The sequence below is a fragment of the Ixodes scapularis genome, unplaced genomic scaffold, assembly GCF_016920785.2.
Source record: "Ixodes scapularis isolate PalLabHiFi unplaced genomic scaffold, ASM1692078v2 PGA_scaffold11__112_contigs__length_91849675, whole genome shotgun sequence".
NCBI classification, from domain to species: domain Eukaryota; kingdom Metazoa; phylum Arthropoda; class Arachnida; order Ixodida; family Ixodidae; genus Ixodes; species Ixodes scapularis.
Window position 1 is genome coordinate 86,418,291 of NW_024609837.1, and position 18,396 is coordinate 86,436,686.

At 45.0% G+C, this 18,396-nt stretch overlaps 1 protein-coding gene across 50 annotated transcripts in view; it reads left to right on the forward strand.

Annotated features, from left to right (window-relative positions):
- The window catches only part of LOC8035274, a 306,866-nt gene that overhangs the window by 275,233 nt on the left and 13,237 nt on the right, over window positions 1-18,396 (forward strand). For all 50 annotated transcript variants that reach the window (XM_040211414.3, XM_040211438.3, XM_040211445.3 and 47 more), the window contains 3 exons: window positions 3,064-3,114; window positions 3,296-3,346; window positions 3,533-3,583. In XM_040211414.3, the coding sequence (XP_040067348.1) occupies window positions 3,064-3,114; window positions 3,296-3,346; window positions 3,533-3,583 (153 nt within the window). The remainder of the gene's footprint in view (window positions 1-3,063; window positions 3,115-3,295; window positions 3,347-3,532; window positions 3,584-18,396) is intronic.

The following is an 18,396-nucleotide window of genomic DNA, read 5'->3' on the forward strand; positions in this document are numbered from 1 at the left end:
AGTCTTGTTCAAGAGTTTTCTGCTGTGTTCGAGGAACGGCTGGGTACTTTCAAGGGGCTCAAAGCCAGTATTCATGTTCCAGAAAATGCTCCACCGAAGTTTTTTAAGCCGCGTCCACTACCTTTCGCACTCAAAGATGGAGTTGCACAGGAGCTTCAACGTCTAGAAAGGGAGGGCATTATTGTACCAGTCAAGACGTCAGCCTCGGCTGCACCCATTGTTCCTGTTGCCAAGAAGGATGGACGTGTGAGGATTTGTGGCAATTTCAAGGTAACCGTGAATCCGGAGGCCACCCTAGAAAAGTACCCGATTCCCAGAATCGAAGATCTGTGGGCCATGCTGTCTGGGGGTAAGAAGTTCACCAAGTTGGATCTGAGGGATGCTTACCAGCAAGTGATTCTTAAGCAGGGCTCGAGAAAGTATGTCACCATTTCCACACATATGGGGTTGTTCCAGTACACCCGCCTTCCTTTCGGAGTGTCGTCCGCTCCAGCTATCTTCCAACGGGAGATGGAAAACTTGTTCCGAGGGCTGCCGCACGTCGCTCTGTATTTTGATGACATCCTGGTCACCGCCACGACTGACTCGGATCATCTGCACAACCTCCGTTCCGTTCTCAAGCGCCTTTTTGATGTCGGACTGAAGTTGAAATTCGACAAGTGTCATTTTTTTGTGCGGCAGGTTGAATACCTTGGGCACATTATCAACCAGGAAGGGTTGTCTCCAGGCCTGGGCAAAGTCACGGCCATACTTCATGCTCCTGCTCCTCGCAACGTCAAGCAGCTTCAGAGCTTCCTAGGATTGATTAATTTCTACAGACGTTTCCTTCCTAGCCTGTCTGAACGCCTGCGGCCACTGCGCTTGCTTCTTACTGACGGGAAGAAGTGGGAGTGGGGAAAAGACCAAGAAGAGGCTTTTACCACGAGCAAGCACTTGATGACGTCCGCTCCGGTTTTAGCTCATTTCAATCCAGAAAAGCCGGTGTGTCTAACTTGTGATGCATCACCATACGGGATCAATGCAGTTCTGGCGCACCGTGAAGCCGATGGCCAAGAGCGACCCACTGCTTTTGCATCAAGGAGTTTGTCCCGAGCAGAACAAAACTAGAGTCAACTTGACAAAGAGGCATTAGGCTTGGTCTACAGGTTGGAACGGTTCCACCAGTGCTTGTGGTGGACGCCTTTTCAAGCTTTCACAGACCACAAGCCGCTGCTGGGATTGCCGAGTGCTGACAAGCCAGTTCCTGTCCACGCGTCACCTCGGCTTGTCAGATGGGCTCTCAAGCTTTTGGCATACAAGTACCAGCTGACCTACAAACCAGGAAGGAATTTAGGTCATGCTGACGCACTCAGTAGACTTCCATTACCTGGGAGCAACGTTGAAGAGAACGTGCCGGCCGACATCTTCATGCTACAGCACGCATATCCGAAGCTTCTTTCACCCTCTGTTGTGGCTCAAGCCACAAAGAATGACCCTGTTCTGGGACATGTCGTTCTCGCTGTTCTCAGAGGAGGGAACCTTGCACTAGTATCAGAAACAAGCCCTCTTTGTGCAAGGAGTTCAGAGCTTAGCCTGCAGGAGGGTGTTTGCTCTGGGGAGCACGCGTGGGGATCCCAAAAGTGCTGCAGGCTCGAGTCCTGGATCTGCTTCATTCCAGCCACCCAGGCATCGAGAAGAGCAAAATGATCGCCAGAAGTCACGTCTGGTGGCCGGGTATCGATAACGACATAACCCACCATGTGAAGAGCTGCTCGATTTGCCAAGCTCATCAGGAGGCCCCACATCCAGTTCAACAGACGCCATGGCTGTCCCCCAGAAGCCTTGGTCCAGGCTTCACATTGATTTTGGAGGGCCATTTATGGGGCATACCTTTTTGGTCATTATGGATGCTTTTTCAAAATGGCTCGAAGTGTTTCCTGTCTCGTCAACTTCTGCAGAGGCTACCATAACAGCCCTGCGAATGGCCTCCGCTCAGCACGGTCTACCAGATCTGATTGTGTCAGACAACGGGCCTGCATTTGCAAGTGAGCAGTACTTGGACTTTCCAACATGCAACGGGATACGCCGCATGCTCGTGCCGCCATATCATCCAGCGCCAAATGGGGCAGCGGAGCGTGTTGTACAAACCGTTAAGAACAAACTCAAGAAAAGTGGCTCTGGGGATTTTCAGACTCGGATTTCCAGATTCCTGTTTCATTATAGGACTACTCTGCACGAGGTCACGGGCAGAGCACCATGCGAGTTGTTGACGGGAAGGATGTTCAAGACGCCGTTGGATGTCCTGCGTCACAGCCTCCAATCATCAGTGCTGCTCAAGCAGCTAAAACAGAAACTGTATACTGATAAAGGCTGCCGACAGGGACCGCCGCTCAACCCTGAGGAAAACGTGTTCGCCAGGAACTTTTGCCAAGGTATGCCCTGGGTGCCTGCCCGAGTTGTCGGCGCCACAAGTCAATCTTCAGCGCAAGTCTGCCTTGAAGATGGCACACTGTGGCATCGGCACGGTGATCACCTGCGTTCCAGACCGACCGACGCCCCTACAGCAGCTACGGCCGTGGCAGAGACGTGTCAACCTGTTGGTGCTGCAGTTCAGTTGGAACCGCAAGGATTAAATACGAGTGAATCTGCTGGTGCTCCCGGCGCTCTGTTCGAGCCAGGTGAAACAAGCGTGGGTGCAAGCGACAGTGTTGCAAGCACTGGGGTAACTCCTCATCCTACAAGCCTCAGTCCACCCCAGCTGCGCCGTAGCACAAGGACTAGGAGGGCCGTGCAGCGGCACTCCCCTTAGCTGTTGGTTGTCTTTGTACCTTAGAGGGGAGGACTGTTATATTTCTGGCTAGCATGTAGCGCCACAACGTCCCCTAGTGGCCTGATGTCTGGAAGCGCGGCGCTTTATGTTAAACGGGGCCTCACGGCTCCCTCAGTTAGTGTTGTGTTGGAACTGAACTACGCGTGTCATGCTTCCGCTTCTTGCCGCCGTCGAACGTTGGCCAGTTGGAGGCGAGTTCAGTTTACACTTGTAACAGGTACCATTCTTAGTTTTGCAACCACCTCTACATGCAGAGCCACAAGATCCGAGGGAAGTCGACGCTGAGGTGGTTTTTGTAAAGACAGGTGCGTAGCCCTGCCGTTTCGCTTGCAGTTTAGGATCTGCATTGGCTGTGAGATTCAGTCATCATGTGCGCTGGGGTGAAGAGAGCACTTTTATACACCATTCTATGCGAACTTGATGGTCCAATTTAGTGCAATAATGGCTAGGTGCCATTCTAAATTTTGCAACCACCTCTACATGCAGAGCCACAAGATCCGAGGGAAGTCGGCCCTGAGGCGGTTTTCGTAAAAACAGGTGCGTAGCCCTGCCGTTTTGCTTGCAGTTTAGGATCTGCATTGGCCGTAAGATTCAGCCATCACGTGCGCTGTGGTAAAGAGAGCACCTGTATACACCATTTTACGCCAACCTGATGGTCCATTCTTTTAGTGCAATTTAATGGCTAGGTGCCATTCTAAATTTTGCAACCACCTCTTCATGCAGAGCCACAAGATCCAAGGGAAGCCGACGCTGAGGTGGTTTTCGTGGGGACAGGTGCGTAGCCCTGCTGTTTCGCTTGTAGTTTAGAGCAGTGGTCTCAAACTCATTTGAGTGAAAGGGGCAGATAGCCCACACCGGAAAGGTTGAGGGCAAACGTAAGATGGAAGGGGGGGGTGTTCAAAAGATTTTAAAGAGACCTCATGCTCTATGCTTTTTATTAATGCACAGTTTTGTGGGTGACATCTTTAGATTTGATTTGTTTATATGATGACTTTGAGCCCTGGCATGAAGTGATAAGAAGTAAAATTACACTGCCCCGCCAACGTGCAGACATTTTTAATAGAACGAGAGCAAGTACACTGTCATTTCCGTTGCTCAATTCGCACAGGAATTAACCAAGCTCTACATGTATATAAAAACAATAAGTTTGTTTGACAGTTCTTGCTTTCCTGACAATTTTTATTGCAACACTCTGAACAAATACTTATGTTTTCATAGGGACATTTTTTTAAGGCAAGAATCCCGAGCTCGTAGTGCTTTATCTTCGGCAGTTGCTCCTGCTGATTGAGAGTTCATGCAGCTGAGATGCGTCCTTCAAAGAACAGCGCGCGCTTGCTGCCTAATAGCTGAATTGTACATTACAAAAAGCTAGGAAGCAAAAAATAAAACTAACGGCAAATCAACACAGATAAGTATAAACTATATGAATACGTTAAAGCAAGCGAAAATCAATCGACAAGGTGAGATCGCTATGGCGCTAGCCACTTTAGTGCTCGAGACATGGGAACTGGTGCTTGTAGCCTGCGGGCCGCGTGTTTGAGATCCCTGGTTTCAAGTCTTCGTTGGCCACGAGAGTTGGCCATCACGTGCACTGTGGTGAAGGGAGCACCTGTATACAACAGTTTACGGTAACTTGAAGCACATTAAAGGCTGCAAGTATTATCGTATCTCAGTATACCTATCCGAAATGCAGTGTGGCCACTTCAATAACTATCATCATTGAGTAATCATCTGTGGTAGGCTAATGGCAGCCTTCTGGTAGCTGGTGAAGGAAGAAGTTTAATGGATGCATCGAAGCAGATAACACATAGCCAGGTGATTTCAGAGGTTAGCACAATGGGACGCATGAACCGGATACAAGCGCTTCGTCGGCGTTTGTGTAGGACTTGTTGTCAAATAAATCGTTTGGCACACACTCGACCCATACTCCACTTCGTGTGGTGAATTTTATCCAGACTTTTACTCGGGTAAGCTAGAGCAACTGAGGTAAGCAGCTCGTAGAGAATGGCAGTTGCTTGTCACCATCGGAACTGAAACAAAAATAAAAATAACTGTATGGCAAAGATCAGATTCCCATCGAAGCACGAAAGTTACAATGCCCAATAACATAGTAGCTTTTTACTGCCATTAGCATGCAAAACGTTAGATCTTCATTTGATCCATTAAGGGGCACACTGAATTTGTGAAAGGATTGCAAAGATTTGAACTTCCAGGGCGTGCACCCTGGAAGGTGCTTATCCTGCACAACATCATTCAAGCTGAAACTTTCGCTCTTAAGCTTAACCCTGCGACGGATCAAGGCTGTGTCCATGTTGATCCCACGCCCCATCTGGAAAGGACGTGTTCATTGAATGGCTGTTCTGGGTAGGGCTGGCTCACTTATTAGTGTTTGACCGTGGTCAACTGTGCTATGACCGCTCGTGAGGAAAGGAAACCAAAATAAATGACTGGTATCGCTTTAGTCGCACGAAATACAATCTCAGCCTGAATACTACGTCGAAGCAAAGATTACGCATTTGAGTTAAATAAGAGAGTTTGCAAACGTGGAACGAACGAACGCAGCACGGCGTGAGAGATGACTTCCTCCTCCTTTTCTTCTTCCCGCGCACGCACAATTGGCAGACTATGCGACCCGGGAGTGCGTTTTTACTTTTGTAGTTTTGTTTCCTTCCGTGCCGCGCGGCCGTGGAAATTACCTTGAACGTCTCTGGAACGCCGTGCCCAAAATATAGCTTCTTTTTTTTTTCTTTTTGTGCGCAAGCTCTTTTCTTTTTTTAAGGGAACTTTGTGTTTGTTGTAACAGTATGATGTGTTTTGAAAAATGGTCGTTTTATCAGGACCAATTTTAATGGGTAGGGCCTTGAACTCATATATTTTCTGAAAGCTGTTTGTTATAACCGATAGGTCATTATTTGTGGGATCATTATAAGTGGGTTTGACTGTAGTGAGATACTGTTATGAGAAATGAAATGAGAGGGGCGACACAGTCTGGTTCAGTCCCGATCGAAGAATGCAGCAGTCGACTCGCGTCACTGAGAAGTGGAGCGATGCTGCCTCACGATGGCATTTTGCATATACGTGCAACGAGAGGAACAATGCACCGTGATTTCGAATTTGTCTCAGACGATCTCAGTCCAAAGCAGAAATAATGTCTAATATGGCTGCCAGTTAAATTGGTGCACATCTGAACCACCGTATGCAAGCGGGGGGCGCAGCCGAAATCGGCAAATGATGAAGAAAAAGCAGGTGTGAGCGTGCGAAAAATATTTGCACGCTCGGTTGGTTGTAAAATGCCGCTTTGTTGCCACTTGGACGAATCAAACCAGGAAGCCACGTTCACCTACAATGTACCGTTCACAAGAAAAGAGATTGGAATTCCTGCTTGGTTACAAGTATTGCCGTGAGTCGTGACTGAATGATGGTATAGAATTGCAATTCTCTTTTTTTTAATACATGTCTCTTCTGCATGACATTGGGGATGGACTGGGTGCCAAAATCTCTTGGGGGGTGCTAAAAGTTTTATACAGTTCAATTCAATTCATTTATTTACTCCCATTTGTACATATGGCAGTAAATAAATAATAAATAATTTACTCCCATTTGTACACATATGATGTCCTTTCCTTTTTTTTTTACTTGAGAAGAGTGTGGACTATAGAGAGCAAAGAGAAATCCTGTTCAGCGATATGAAAGACGTCAACAAGTGTGTGAGAGATAAACAAAACAACACACCGACCGCAACAACAAGTGGATATGCTTTATATCTGCCGCCTACTGGAACTGTGCCTGACGAACACCTACTTCTCTCTCGCTGGTAGTTTCTACAAGCAAAGTAGTGGCAGCACCTTGGGAGCTGCTGTGTCCGTCACAGTAGCCAACCTCACAACGGAAGCCATCGAAAAGAAGGCATTAATACGTTCCTTCCGACACCCACTATGTTTCTTCACTACGTTGACGATTGCTTCTGCGTCGTAAAAACCGGCGAAGTTGGCCGTTTACACATACACCTTAATTCAATCGAACTAAATATTCAATTTACAGTAGAACGTGAATCTAACGGTTGCATTCCATTTCTGGATGTTTCTGTGAAAAAAAAATCGGGCAACCTTTTAACATTTCAGGTGTATAGAAAACCAATGCGCACCGGACGATAGCTCAATTTTCTATCAGACCACCCCACATCTCACAAATCTTCAGTAGTTTCGGCACTATTTCGACGTGCCATCACGGTGTGCTCCGCAGATGAGGCACTTAAAGAGGAAGTTGACATTATGAAACGGGACCTTCGAAAAAACGCAGACCGAAGAAGATTCGTCGACAACATTTACAAGAAACTTCGCCACCCACCTGCAGCCGAAAAATCCCATCCCTCCGGCCGCATGTGTGTCCCGTACCTCAGAGGCACGAGCCAAGTTCTCACCCGTGCTCTCAGACCATACGGCATAGCAGTGACACGCAAGCCCGTCTCGACCATTGGCCATCATCTTCCTTTTCCAAAAGATTGTCATCCAAAAGAAAAAGAAAAAGGCCTTGTTCATCGTATTCCTTGCGCCGACTGAAAAGCCTCATGTGGGAGAAACCAAGAACTTCATTGAACGTCTTCGCAGGCATAAATATTAGGGATGCCGCGAACTTTTTTCGAATCGAAGTTTCGATGATCGAATCAAGCTGTTCGAAAGGTTCGAAAGATTTCGATTTTTCGAATTGTCTATATCGTAAAATTCGACGGAGGTCGAATTTTCGAACTTGTTAAGCTAAGAAGTTCGACGCTTTTCGAACCGTCGAACTTATTACGCTAAAAAATTCGATCTTTTTCAAACTTTCGAACTTATTGCGCTGCAAGGTTCGATGCTTGTCGAACTTTCGAACTTGACTGACCGAAAAATTCGATGAATTTCGAACTTTTGAACTTATTTATCAAGAGAATTCGAAAAGTTTCGAACTTTCGAATTCTGAAAAGTCAGAAGTTCGTCGAACTTCGAACTTTTAGGGTAAAAGTTCGACGTTCGTCGAACTTCGAAAGACCGGCGGACGGTTTTATTTGATTTCAAGTTGTGGAATACATTCGTAATTTTTTTTCTCGAACTTTTACACGCGGTGCTGCGTTCCTTACGAAAGACAATGTCGTTTATTTCAATGTTCTGGCATGCTTAGGTTTAAAGAAATAAATCCCCGAAGGGGCGAGGAAGGACGAACGGGTTTTTGACGATTATCGCTTGTGCCAGATTTGAAGCACGCTGCAGCCGGAGCTATTTATGGTAGAGATGTTATACTTTTTTTAAGAATGATCTATGTATAGCCTAGGTAAGTGCCGTCTTAAGATGTGATTATTGTTATTCAACGTGAGTTTCGAAGAAATGTCCAAACATGTATCTGCATGCAATTATGACCTAAACTTGATATTTATTGAATAAAAGGTTAAAAAGCGCGAACAAACGAGGACAATAAAGAAACACGGACGACAGGACAGGCGCTGATATTTATTTTCGTCTAAGTTTGAGGTATCGCATTTAAATTAACACCACAGACAGTACATATCATTGCCATCTGCAGAATACAAAATAATATATTTATTGTTTTTTCACGTTAAGGAATAAATTAACTCATGGCAGAAGATTTCTAGTAGTGTTCAAGTTCAGCACGTCATTAAAAAAAAGCTTTTTTTTTTTTTTTTTTTCGCTTTACGTTTTTGGGACGTGTTTCTTTTAGCCTGTACACATTTTGGTAAAAGAAACTTGTTTCGAAGTTCTGAACCTCTGAATATGCAAGAATAGAACACTTCCGACGAATTCTTGATAGTTTTTTTTTTTTTTTTCTCCTGCTTTTTATTCCCGCATTTATTCTTTTTTTTTTTTTTTGTTACTATCGGCACAGGTGTTTAGGTCGAAAAGACAGCTTTGAACTTCCGAACCACTAAGCATGTGACGAGCAGTGCCTTCTGACAACGAGTTTCTAACAATGACCATCTACGCAACCTTTTATGCAGTGAAGAGCGACAATAGCTATACATATGCATAAATAATTTCAGATTAAAATATGCTCGACCACGCCCTCTTTCCCCGTATTGTTTTCTTTAACAGTCCGAAATACCGGCAAGGGGAAGAAAAAGGCAGGAGCCCCCCCCCCCACCTCCCGCTACCCTCTTTCCCCCCGTTTTTCCTCTTCCGACGCCACTTGTATGGTAGAACGCTCCTCGACCTCGAGTTGTGTCGGCTTTTGTGCTTTTTGCGAGGCGATTCCTCCGTCCCAGAAAATAAACCTCCAGGTCAATTATAAACTTCACCGGATCGGATTACTACCAGCGTGCAAAGGGTGGCGAGGTAGTTTGCCAGGTCGCTTCAAAGTTTTTCTGAGCCTCAACCTCCTGCTCGCCCCTGGCCGTTTCGTACTGGATGAGTCTCGTAAAACAGTGTGTTCGTGTGATCACTACTGCGTGATGCAGGTTAAAGACCCCCCCCCGGGGGCTGGCGGTCACAATTCTGCACTGGCAAATATTCTAGCACGTCCGGGACACTCGTCGTCTCATTTAATTGTCTGACCAACTTCGCAGAATCTAGATATCACACCTTAACTTTTCTAAACTTGATTTTGTGAAAACAAGTGAGTCGTGAAAACGTTATTTGAAACTGAAACTGTGGAAAAACTTGAAAATCGGACTTCGAACTTTCAAAACTTGGATTAGAAAAAAATTCAAAATCTTCTAAGTTTTTTTTTTGTTTTTTTTTTAATTTGAATTTGGCGTTAAAAGAGAATCGAAACCTTCGAACTTTTCGAACTTTATGCAGAAAGAAATTCGAAATCTTCGAATTGTTCGAACTTCATGTCTATAAAAATTCGAAGCGTTCGAAGTTTTCGAATATTTTTTACAAAAAAATTCGAAATCTTCGAATTTATCGAACCTGAAGTAAAAAAATATTCGAAATATTCGAATTCGAAATTTTAGAAACCGTGAAAGCTTCGAAATTTTCGAATTCGAAACTCCGCTGTGGTCAAAAGTTACGAATTTTTCGAAATCGAACCTCGGTCGGTACGAAAATATCGAAATTTTTCGAAATCGAACCTCAGTTTGCTTCGCAAATATCGAAACCTTTCGAAATCGATCCTAGGGTGGTTCGCGACATCCCTAATAAATATGATGTAAAAAAGAAGGACGTGCAAGGAAACGCTCTAGCGGAACACGCAGAAAAGAACAACCACGTCATCGACTTCGACAACAGTTTCGTCCTAGACACCGAAAGAAACTGCAAAAAACGACTCTATTTAGAGTCCTGGCATATCCAGCATACCAAGAACAGCCTGAACCGGTCGATCAGGACCCTCCCAAGCAGCTGTATCCACGGACTTCGAGGAGTCACAAAGAAGAGGGTGATTTTAACGGCAGCGACAAGGAGAAGAAGAAAAAGACGAACACCCTGCCAAATAAGTCACCCGTGAACAAGCGACCGAGCAGGCCGCGAAAGGTCGGGAAATTTAAACCAGTTGGTTAAAGTACTTTCAGTTTCTTTTCTTAATACTCACCAGGGATGGGCAGTATTTCAAATACTTTGTGTATTTTGCATTTGTATTTAATTACAAATTGGATAATGTACTTGACGTGTGTATTTAAATACTAAAACGTGGGTATTTTAAATACAATTGTAATTAAATACAATTTTGTGGGCGAAAATACATCTCTCAAAGTTTTTGTCACTGTCCAGACCAGGAAGAAAACTACGTTCTGCACTAAATGCAGTGTCTCAATCAAGCACAAGCGTTTAGTGACTTTGTGATCACGATGCTAGTCCAGGGCAAGAATAGTGACGAAATCGATAAGTGCCTGTGACAACTTGTGATGCTTTCCAGCCTGAATTCCATCCATATTTTTGCCTGGAACATTTTAAATGCGCGGGTCGTCCAGATTTTCGTAACTGGTGCGAGTTGCAACAATAAAAAAAAAATTCTCTAGCTAGTGCTGCGCGTCTTGGTCGTCTCGGTTCTTTGTTGGTCTATACCAAAATGTAATCGACAAAAAAGCTGCTTGAAGCTCTGTACTTTTTTCACCTATTACGTCCAAGCTGATTACATCAATTTTTTGGTGATTATATTTCTATTACGTTACTAGAGTCTCGCACACTAACTCCCGGTGCGATGCAAAATTAAAATGAGATACCCAGAAACCCGTTGCAGGTGCCCTGAAGTCGCTGACGCAAATTTTGAGGAATGTATTTGGAAAAGTATTTGGAGGAGACCAAGTGCATTGGGTTGTATTTGTATCTTGTACTTAAATGCTTTTTTGGAAATGTAATTAGAGTTGTACCGTATTTACTCGCACAATGAACGCACTCGCGTAATGAACGCACCCCCGAAGTCGGCCCTCAAAATTTCGACTTTTTTTTTCACTCCCTTAATAAACGCACCCCCAACTGGGACGTCAAAATTTTGACCTCCTCCCACGCGCGCGAAATGAACGCACTTTTCTATCCTGGTGCAGTGAGGTCGCGAATGCATGGGCAGCGTGGTCGAACAAAACACCTTGCAAAAGGCGTTAAAAGAATTCGCAAAGATCCAACGGAAGCAGGAAAAAAAAAACATGCCAGAGGAGCTTTTTTTTTTTTTGCGCAACGCAGTCTGACTTTGGGTTTGTGCGCAGCCGCGCGCAAGGAGGTAAGAAAGAGAAGCGGAGAAGCGCTCTATGCGAACGAAACAGCTTGCGAAAGGCGGCAAAAAGAAAGAAAAGAAACCCACGGAACTAAGAAAAAACATAAACAAACAAGAGTTTTTTTTTTTTTTTTGCACTGCGCAGTTTGGTTACAGGGGTCGGGGTCGCGCGCCGCGCGCAAGGAGGTAACAAGGAGGAGCGTAGAAGCCCTCTAAGCAAACAAAACAGCTTGCGAAAAGCGGCAAAAAAGAAAAAAGAACTCGGAACTGAGAAAAAAAAACAAGAAAAAAAGGAGCTTTTTTTTCTTCTTTTTTCTGCACAGCGCAGTTTGGTTAAGGGGGGTGGAGGGTCGTGCATCGCGGGCCGCGCGCAAGGAGATAAAAAAAATAAACGGAGAGCCCTCCCTAAGAACGCCTAAGCAAACAAAACAGCTTGGGAAAGGCGGCAAAAAAAACCCCAAGGAACTAAGAAAAAAAAACAAATAGGATTTTTTTTTTTTTTTGCACAACTTAGTTTGGTTACGGGGTCGGGCGCCGCGCGCAGAGAGATAAGAAGTTACTTCGATTTTTCAGGATAAAAGGTCCCTTCATTATGCGAGCAAATAACCCACGCAAAAATTTTACTTCGCGTAGTGAACGCCCCCCCCCCCCCCTAACTTTGTATCGATTTTTCGGAAAAAAAAGTGCGTTCATTCTGCGAGTAAATACGGTAATTAAATACATTTCTGACGAAGTATTTTGTATTTGTATTTCGATACATATTTTGCATGTATTTTGCCCCTCCCTGATACTCAGCTAACCAGGCAGATTTTGCCGAAATGTTTACTTTTCAAACACTTTATATCTGGGCAGTACGACAATACAGTGAAACCCGTTTAGAACGAACCCACGTACAGCGAATTATTGTCGATATCGCACTCACGAAAAATTTAAATAAAAATGCATGTAAAAAGTACTTTTTATAGCGAACAGCATATTGGCTATATCGAACTTTTTTCCCCAGGTAAGGCTTCCAAAAACGTGCAAACAATCGTCTTCTAGCCTGTCCCTTCTCCCCAGAAAAGATGTAGAAAAAAAAAATTCCAAGAGCTCAAATTGCAAACAAGATTGAGTGAAGAGAAGCGATTCAGAAGGGGAGAAAGCTAAAAAATGCACTGCACGTACGCACAGAAGAAAAAAAGCTTCATTTCAAAGCGTTGCCCACGAAGAGAAGTGATTCAGAAGGGGAGACAAGCTAAAAGAACACACTTTGCACGCATGCTAAAAAACAAACAAACAAAAAAAAAAACTTTGCAGCGCGTTGTTACGAGGTGGAAGTAAAGAGAGGAGAAAGAAAGAGAATTCTCACCTTACAGCGAACGCATCGCGAAAGTTCGTTGTAAATGGCTTTTGCTATATCGAACTGATAATAGCATCTTCTGCTGTTCGTTCTAAACGGGTTTGACTGCCCCTCCGTATAGACAGCCTAAGGATACTGGCCAGAAACATTGCAGTTTGTAATTGTGAAGTTATATCACACCAATAGAGTTTCTTTTCAAGTATTGCTTAGTCCAAGTAAGTGTGTGCATAGATAGCATCGTCAGATATAATTATTCCGTAGTATTTTTAAAGCATCGAGTCATATTTTTTAACTGCAGAGTCGTCAGGGACCATAGCCAGTAACTGACAATTACGGTCGATGGATTATTATCCTTCTCACTGTGACGAAGTGTCCGATGGACGAGTCAATTTATGAGGAATATTCCTATGCGTCGAATCATCCTGTTATTAGTCGGCCTGTGACGAGTGCGCATGTGATGAATCATCTTTGTCTTTCCTGAACCCTAATCAAAACACCCTCACAATATTTTTTTCTCTGTTCGGCTACGTTGGCAGAGCCTGTAATCGACATAATGTTTGCAAAAGCCTACATTCATTTTATAATTATCTGTAACCTTGTCTAATTGAAGAAGTGACAAGTATAGTCATTATATTATGATTTGATATATCGGAATTCGACGAATCGGGCGATTCGAAAATCGATCAAACGGCGTTTCAAGATAACGGGTGTGACATCTGTGCCATTTTGATACAAACCCAATATCCTTCGCCGCGTTGCGCCAAAAACGCAAAATCGTTCGAAATTGCGCCATACTGCGCCAAAGTAACTCAAAAACTAAAAAAAAAAGTTTGCGGTGACGCTAGATTAAGCGGGAAACGAGGGCTTGGTTAGCAATATTTAATCTCGTCGTAGTAAAGTCCACGGCACGGGTACAGGGTGGCGCAAGCAACCGCCGGATTCGAAGATTTAGCTTTAGTACCTTTCTACACCTATGATACGTGGTCTTTTCTTGATTTTCCCACCATTTTCCGCTCTCTTTTGTGACTAAAAGCTACCGGTGCGCTGTCACGCAGTTTCTCTGTCTGGCCGCGGGAGGTACGACGCACAGGCTATCAAGATGAGCAAACCTGAGTATTTCTTTCGTTTTGAGAGTAAACCTTTTCTTAAAAGTGGTATTGAGCGCCTCCATTGTGTAATTGTTCATTCGTGTCTGTAATCTCTTCGCCAAAATGGACGGCGCCGTTGACGTGAGTACTTTCGGGTATCACACAAGTGCTTCCAGTGCGTGAGCAATCGAATGAATCGGTCACACACCGGTGGCAATCAGTTCGTCGAACGACGTTTTATGGACAAATCGTTTCGTCGACACTGCGATGTTTCATCGACAGAGCGTTTCGTGGAAACGAGCACCCGCTCGTTTCATCGACAGATGTTGCGACATTTCGTCGACAGCTCGCTCTGCCACCTCGTGGCTCCGCCAGCTGCGCCTCCTCGCGACCTCTGCGCCTGCGCGGCGCTGCCAGGCCGGCGCAGCCGTAGCCTTGGCTATTGTAACGCGCTCCGGGCGCCCGAGCGAGCGAAGAAGCGAGAAAAGAGCGACCGATGAGCGAAAAAGAAAGAGAAAAGTAGGGTGACGTCACGGCGACGTCAGATATGTTGATCACCCCCTCCGGCAACTAAAGACGGGTAGAGCCGTTAACATCCATGCTCCTTCGGGGCGCTCTTTCTGCTCTCAAGCGTACGGTTCTTGTTTCCGCCGCCTCAAAACATGGCGCTGCAATCGCCGCCTCTACCGGGCCGCCCCTACTTGCCCCTAGATGGCGCAAGTTGTCCTGTCTCGTTCCGGGCGTCCGGTTCGCGCCCGCTCGCTACCCCCCCCCCCCCCCCCACCCCCCCCCCCCCACCCCCGGCCCCCGGTTCGCTTTCTTGATTTAATTTCTCGTCAATTTCATTCTCGTCTTCTGGGGCTTTTTTTTTATATCTTTGTTCATAAACCACTGCAGCACAACTTCAGAGAAGCTGCTCCTCAAGTGGGTAGGAGGCAAGGAGCACACATTTACTTTTCATACATTCTTTATTATTTACGCAGATCTCATACATAAAATGTAAGATAAATACAGATAATAAAATTTACGGAACAATAGAACAGATAGCACGAGATGCAAAAAAGAGCACAATGAAAGAAATATACATTTATAGAAGACATCGCACCACCACAGTTTTGATCAGCAGAAACTTCAACGTTTCGTAGACAAAAAAAATTTTTTTTTTGTTACTCAGCTGATAGATGATTTGTTTTACGGTTTCTGTGCTTTCCTATTAACTACAGACATTTTCAAATGAGGTTTTAAATTCACCAGGGTTCATAGCAGCTGGAGAACTTGTAGCCGATTGCTGGACAGAGGTCTCCGACTGTTCTGTCATGAAAGCACTAAGATTCTTCATCACATCATCCTTGTATATCAGATTGAGAATGCACGCCAGAAAGCACTCAAGCTTGCCCAAAAAAGTAAGGCAAGGGTCTGTGAGCAAAAGGTGAACACCAAAAATGCCAGTGTCGTCCTGTGCGCGTAGCACGTGGTACGGTTCGATCTGCCTGCAAATTTCAGGTGCAACATCGCTCATACGTAAGTAAAAACGAAAACAAACATGTGCCAAGTGCTGTGTTTACGGGGTTTCTGCCGCACGAGACTGAAAATCGCAACCAGGATTGCACCACATGGAACGGGTTTGGAACGAAAGAGACGAAAAACGAAACTTTACCTCTCGCTTCGGAACATCTTTCGACAAGACTTTCGACTTGTTTGAGTTCCCGCACCATTTCGCAGAACAGTAGCGCCAAGGTATCCTCTTCCGAGAGCACCAGAACTTTCGAAGTCAAATTAGCGCGGACCGAGCGAACACCACGTTTCCCGCAGAACACTCGGAGCTGACGATCACGCTCAGCGGCTGTCGGAGACCGTTGCTGCCGTTGCACCGGTGCACTGCACCGGTGGCACCGGTTGCGCCGTTGCCGTTGCCATGGCCACCGGCCCGGCGGCAAAGTCGATCGTAACGCCATATTTTGAGGCGGTGGAAACAAGAACCCTACGCTTGAGCGCAGAAAGAGCGCCCCGAGGGAACATGGATGTTGACGGCTGTACCCGTCCTAGTTGCCGGAGGGGGTGATCAACATATTTGACGTCATCGTGACGTCATCCTGACTCTTGGCGGCCTCTACCGAGGTTTCCTTGAACGCCGCTGGCTGCGTGAGCCTGGCACTGCCTTGTGTTGGATGGATGGATGGATGGATGGATGGATGGATGGATGGATGGATGGATGGATGAATGAATGAATGAATGAATGAATGAATGAATGAATGAAAGATGGCCGACTGGGCCAAGTGTGGCGAACGAGTGCGCAGCCATCTTGCCTCACCAACTTAAACTATCGCAATTTTTTTTTCTTATTCTTTTTTTTTTTTTTTTTGTGGGGGGGAGCTTGCCGATTGCACTGAGTTTGGAACTTACGATTTGAATGGTTTCGCTCGTGTCTTTGCACGAACCTCCGGGGAAGCGTTGTCAAACCCGGGAAGTTTTGTTATCGACCAGTGTCCTTTCTCAAATTAGATTTTTAAAACATTCGACAATATGCGCTGCTCTTGAGGGCTACGCTATCGGCAGCATACGTGATCGAGGTGTCTGTAAGTCATCGAATGCAACCCTTCGCGAGCTGGCCGCCGGCACTCCGACTGTTTTGAAAAAGTGGCTGAGTCATTTCCAGAGCAAGCGTATCTTTCCGCGCGTCGCGTCTTTTGGCAGAATCCTCAAGAATCACCTGAACATAGCATAGATAGTCCACACGTCAAAACACTGAAGCTCTTAAAGAAAATTTGAAAGAATAAACGAGGCCTGTTTGCGGTGCACACAGCCTTCCTACCGTTGAAAATGGCATAAAATAGGTTTTCAAGCTAATTGGCATCTGGTCTTAGCCACTAGCAATAAACTTTGAAGGAAACTGAGCATTTTCCTATGCGTGGTTTACTTTTACGGTGATAAAACACGGTTGTTTTTTTCCTCCAAACACTGGGTATTCAACGTACTGTACTCACCAGACCGCATACGATTTTTAGTCTTTAGCATATTTAGCTTCTGGATAATGAATAACAGAATAGTTCTGCATCCGATCTTTTATGAAAAGAGCTACGAACTTGTCCCAGGTATCTCTCTGCTGGCATCGATAAAAGAACAATTTAATGTCGCGTGTGAGGACCAGTCGGCTGCTGCCAACAGATCTCGTCTAGTGGTACTACCGCCTCCAAGGCCTTGCATGTGGCGGCTGTTTGAGTAGGGTGACCACCTTCCTGCCAGCGAAATGCGGGACACGCAAGGAAGGGGAGGGGAGAGGAAAAGAGGGGGGGGGGTAGAGGAAATTTATTAACACATGCACCGCGAACCCAGGCTCTGTTAACACATTTAATATCCTGTGCTGTTTATACGCCTGCTAAGTGTATTGCGGCAATTAAGCTCGATTAATTTTCACTCCCAGTGATATATCTTTTATGCCAAATGTGAAGGCAAATTATTGTGTCGAAGTTGAAAATATAAAAATCGACTATAGCAGAACTCAATGCATCAAATGGAAATCAGAAACGGTAAATCTTTTTCGGGTTATTGTTTCCTGTCAACGCTTACTTTTATCAACATGGTCCTACACAAATTTTTAACATTATATTCTTCTTCGACCGTTGCGAGCTGTAGGCTTTTTGCCTTGTATGGCATGGCTTCACTAAATCAAAAATCCACGGCACCCCTTTCGAATTGACGCAGCAATTTAAAAATCATTAGAATATTTTATATTTAAACTTTTGTAGAACAACTTTTCTGACAATATTTTGCCACCAAGGGGAGAGGCACAACGGGGCATGCGCGTCCGTCCTCCTGCAAGAACGACGGTTGCTTTCCACAAGGCTTGGATAGAAAATGGTGTACTATTGCAATTCAGACGATTACCAGCGACCTCCGCGCATCTCCGTGCCGCGTTGTTCGGCAGCGCCATGAGTTGCAGAGTGAATTTTACTACAGTATGAAATGCGGGACATTTTGAAGATTTGGGAATTTCTTGCGGGATGCGGGACACGAGCCCTCAATACGGGACAGTCCCGCGAGTCGCGGGACGGGTGGTCACCCTATGTTCGAGAGAAGCTATATAATGCATTAAGATGCACATTTGATATCAACTATGGTTTACTTTGTGTGATACGACTAAACTTGGTGTACTGTTTTATTTATCTGTTACCAATTCTCGTGTTTATTTATTTATTTTTTGCACTGCAATGTAGTTTTTTTTTTTTTTTTTTTTAGGTTTATTTTTGGGCAGCGTGCTGCCGGTAGTGTAAGTGTTATTGGTTTTCGTGCTTTTGTTATTTCTTTGACATTGTTTACATTTGACATTGTTTACAGCCCCCTTATTGTGTAATGTCCTTTTTAATCGGCCCTTAAGGATAGATGACGATGAAACGGGTGTGACTAAACAGTTTTTTCGTGTATAAGTCGCAGTAGCCAGTAAAGCACTGCATCACTTTTCCTTTTGAATAATTGAGGGTAATGAACATGCTTAATTTCAATTGAGATATTTGGGTTGTAACGTT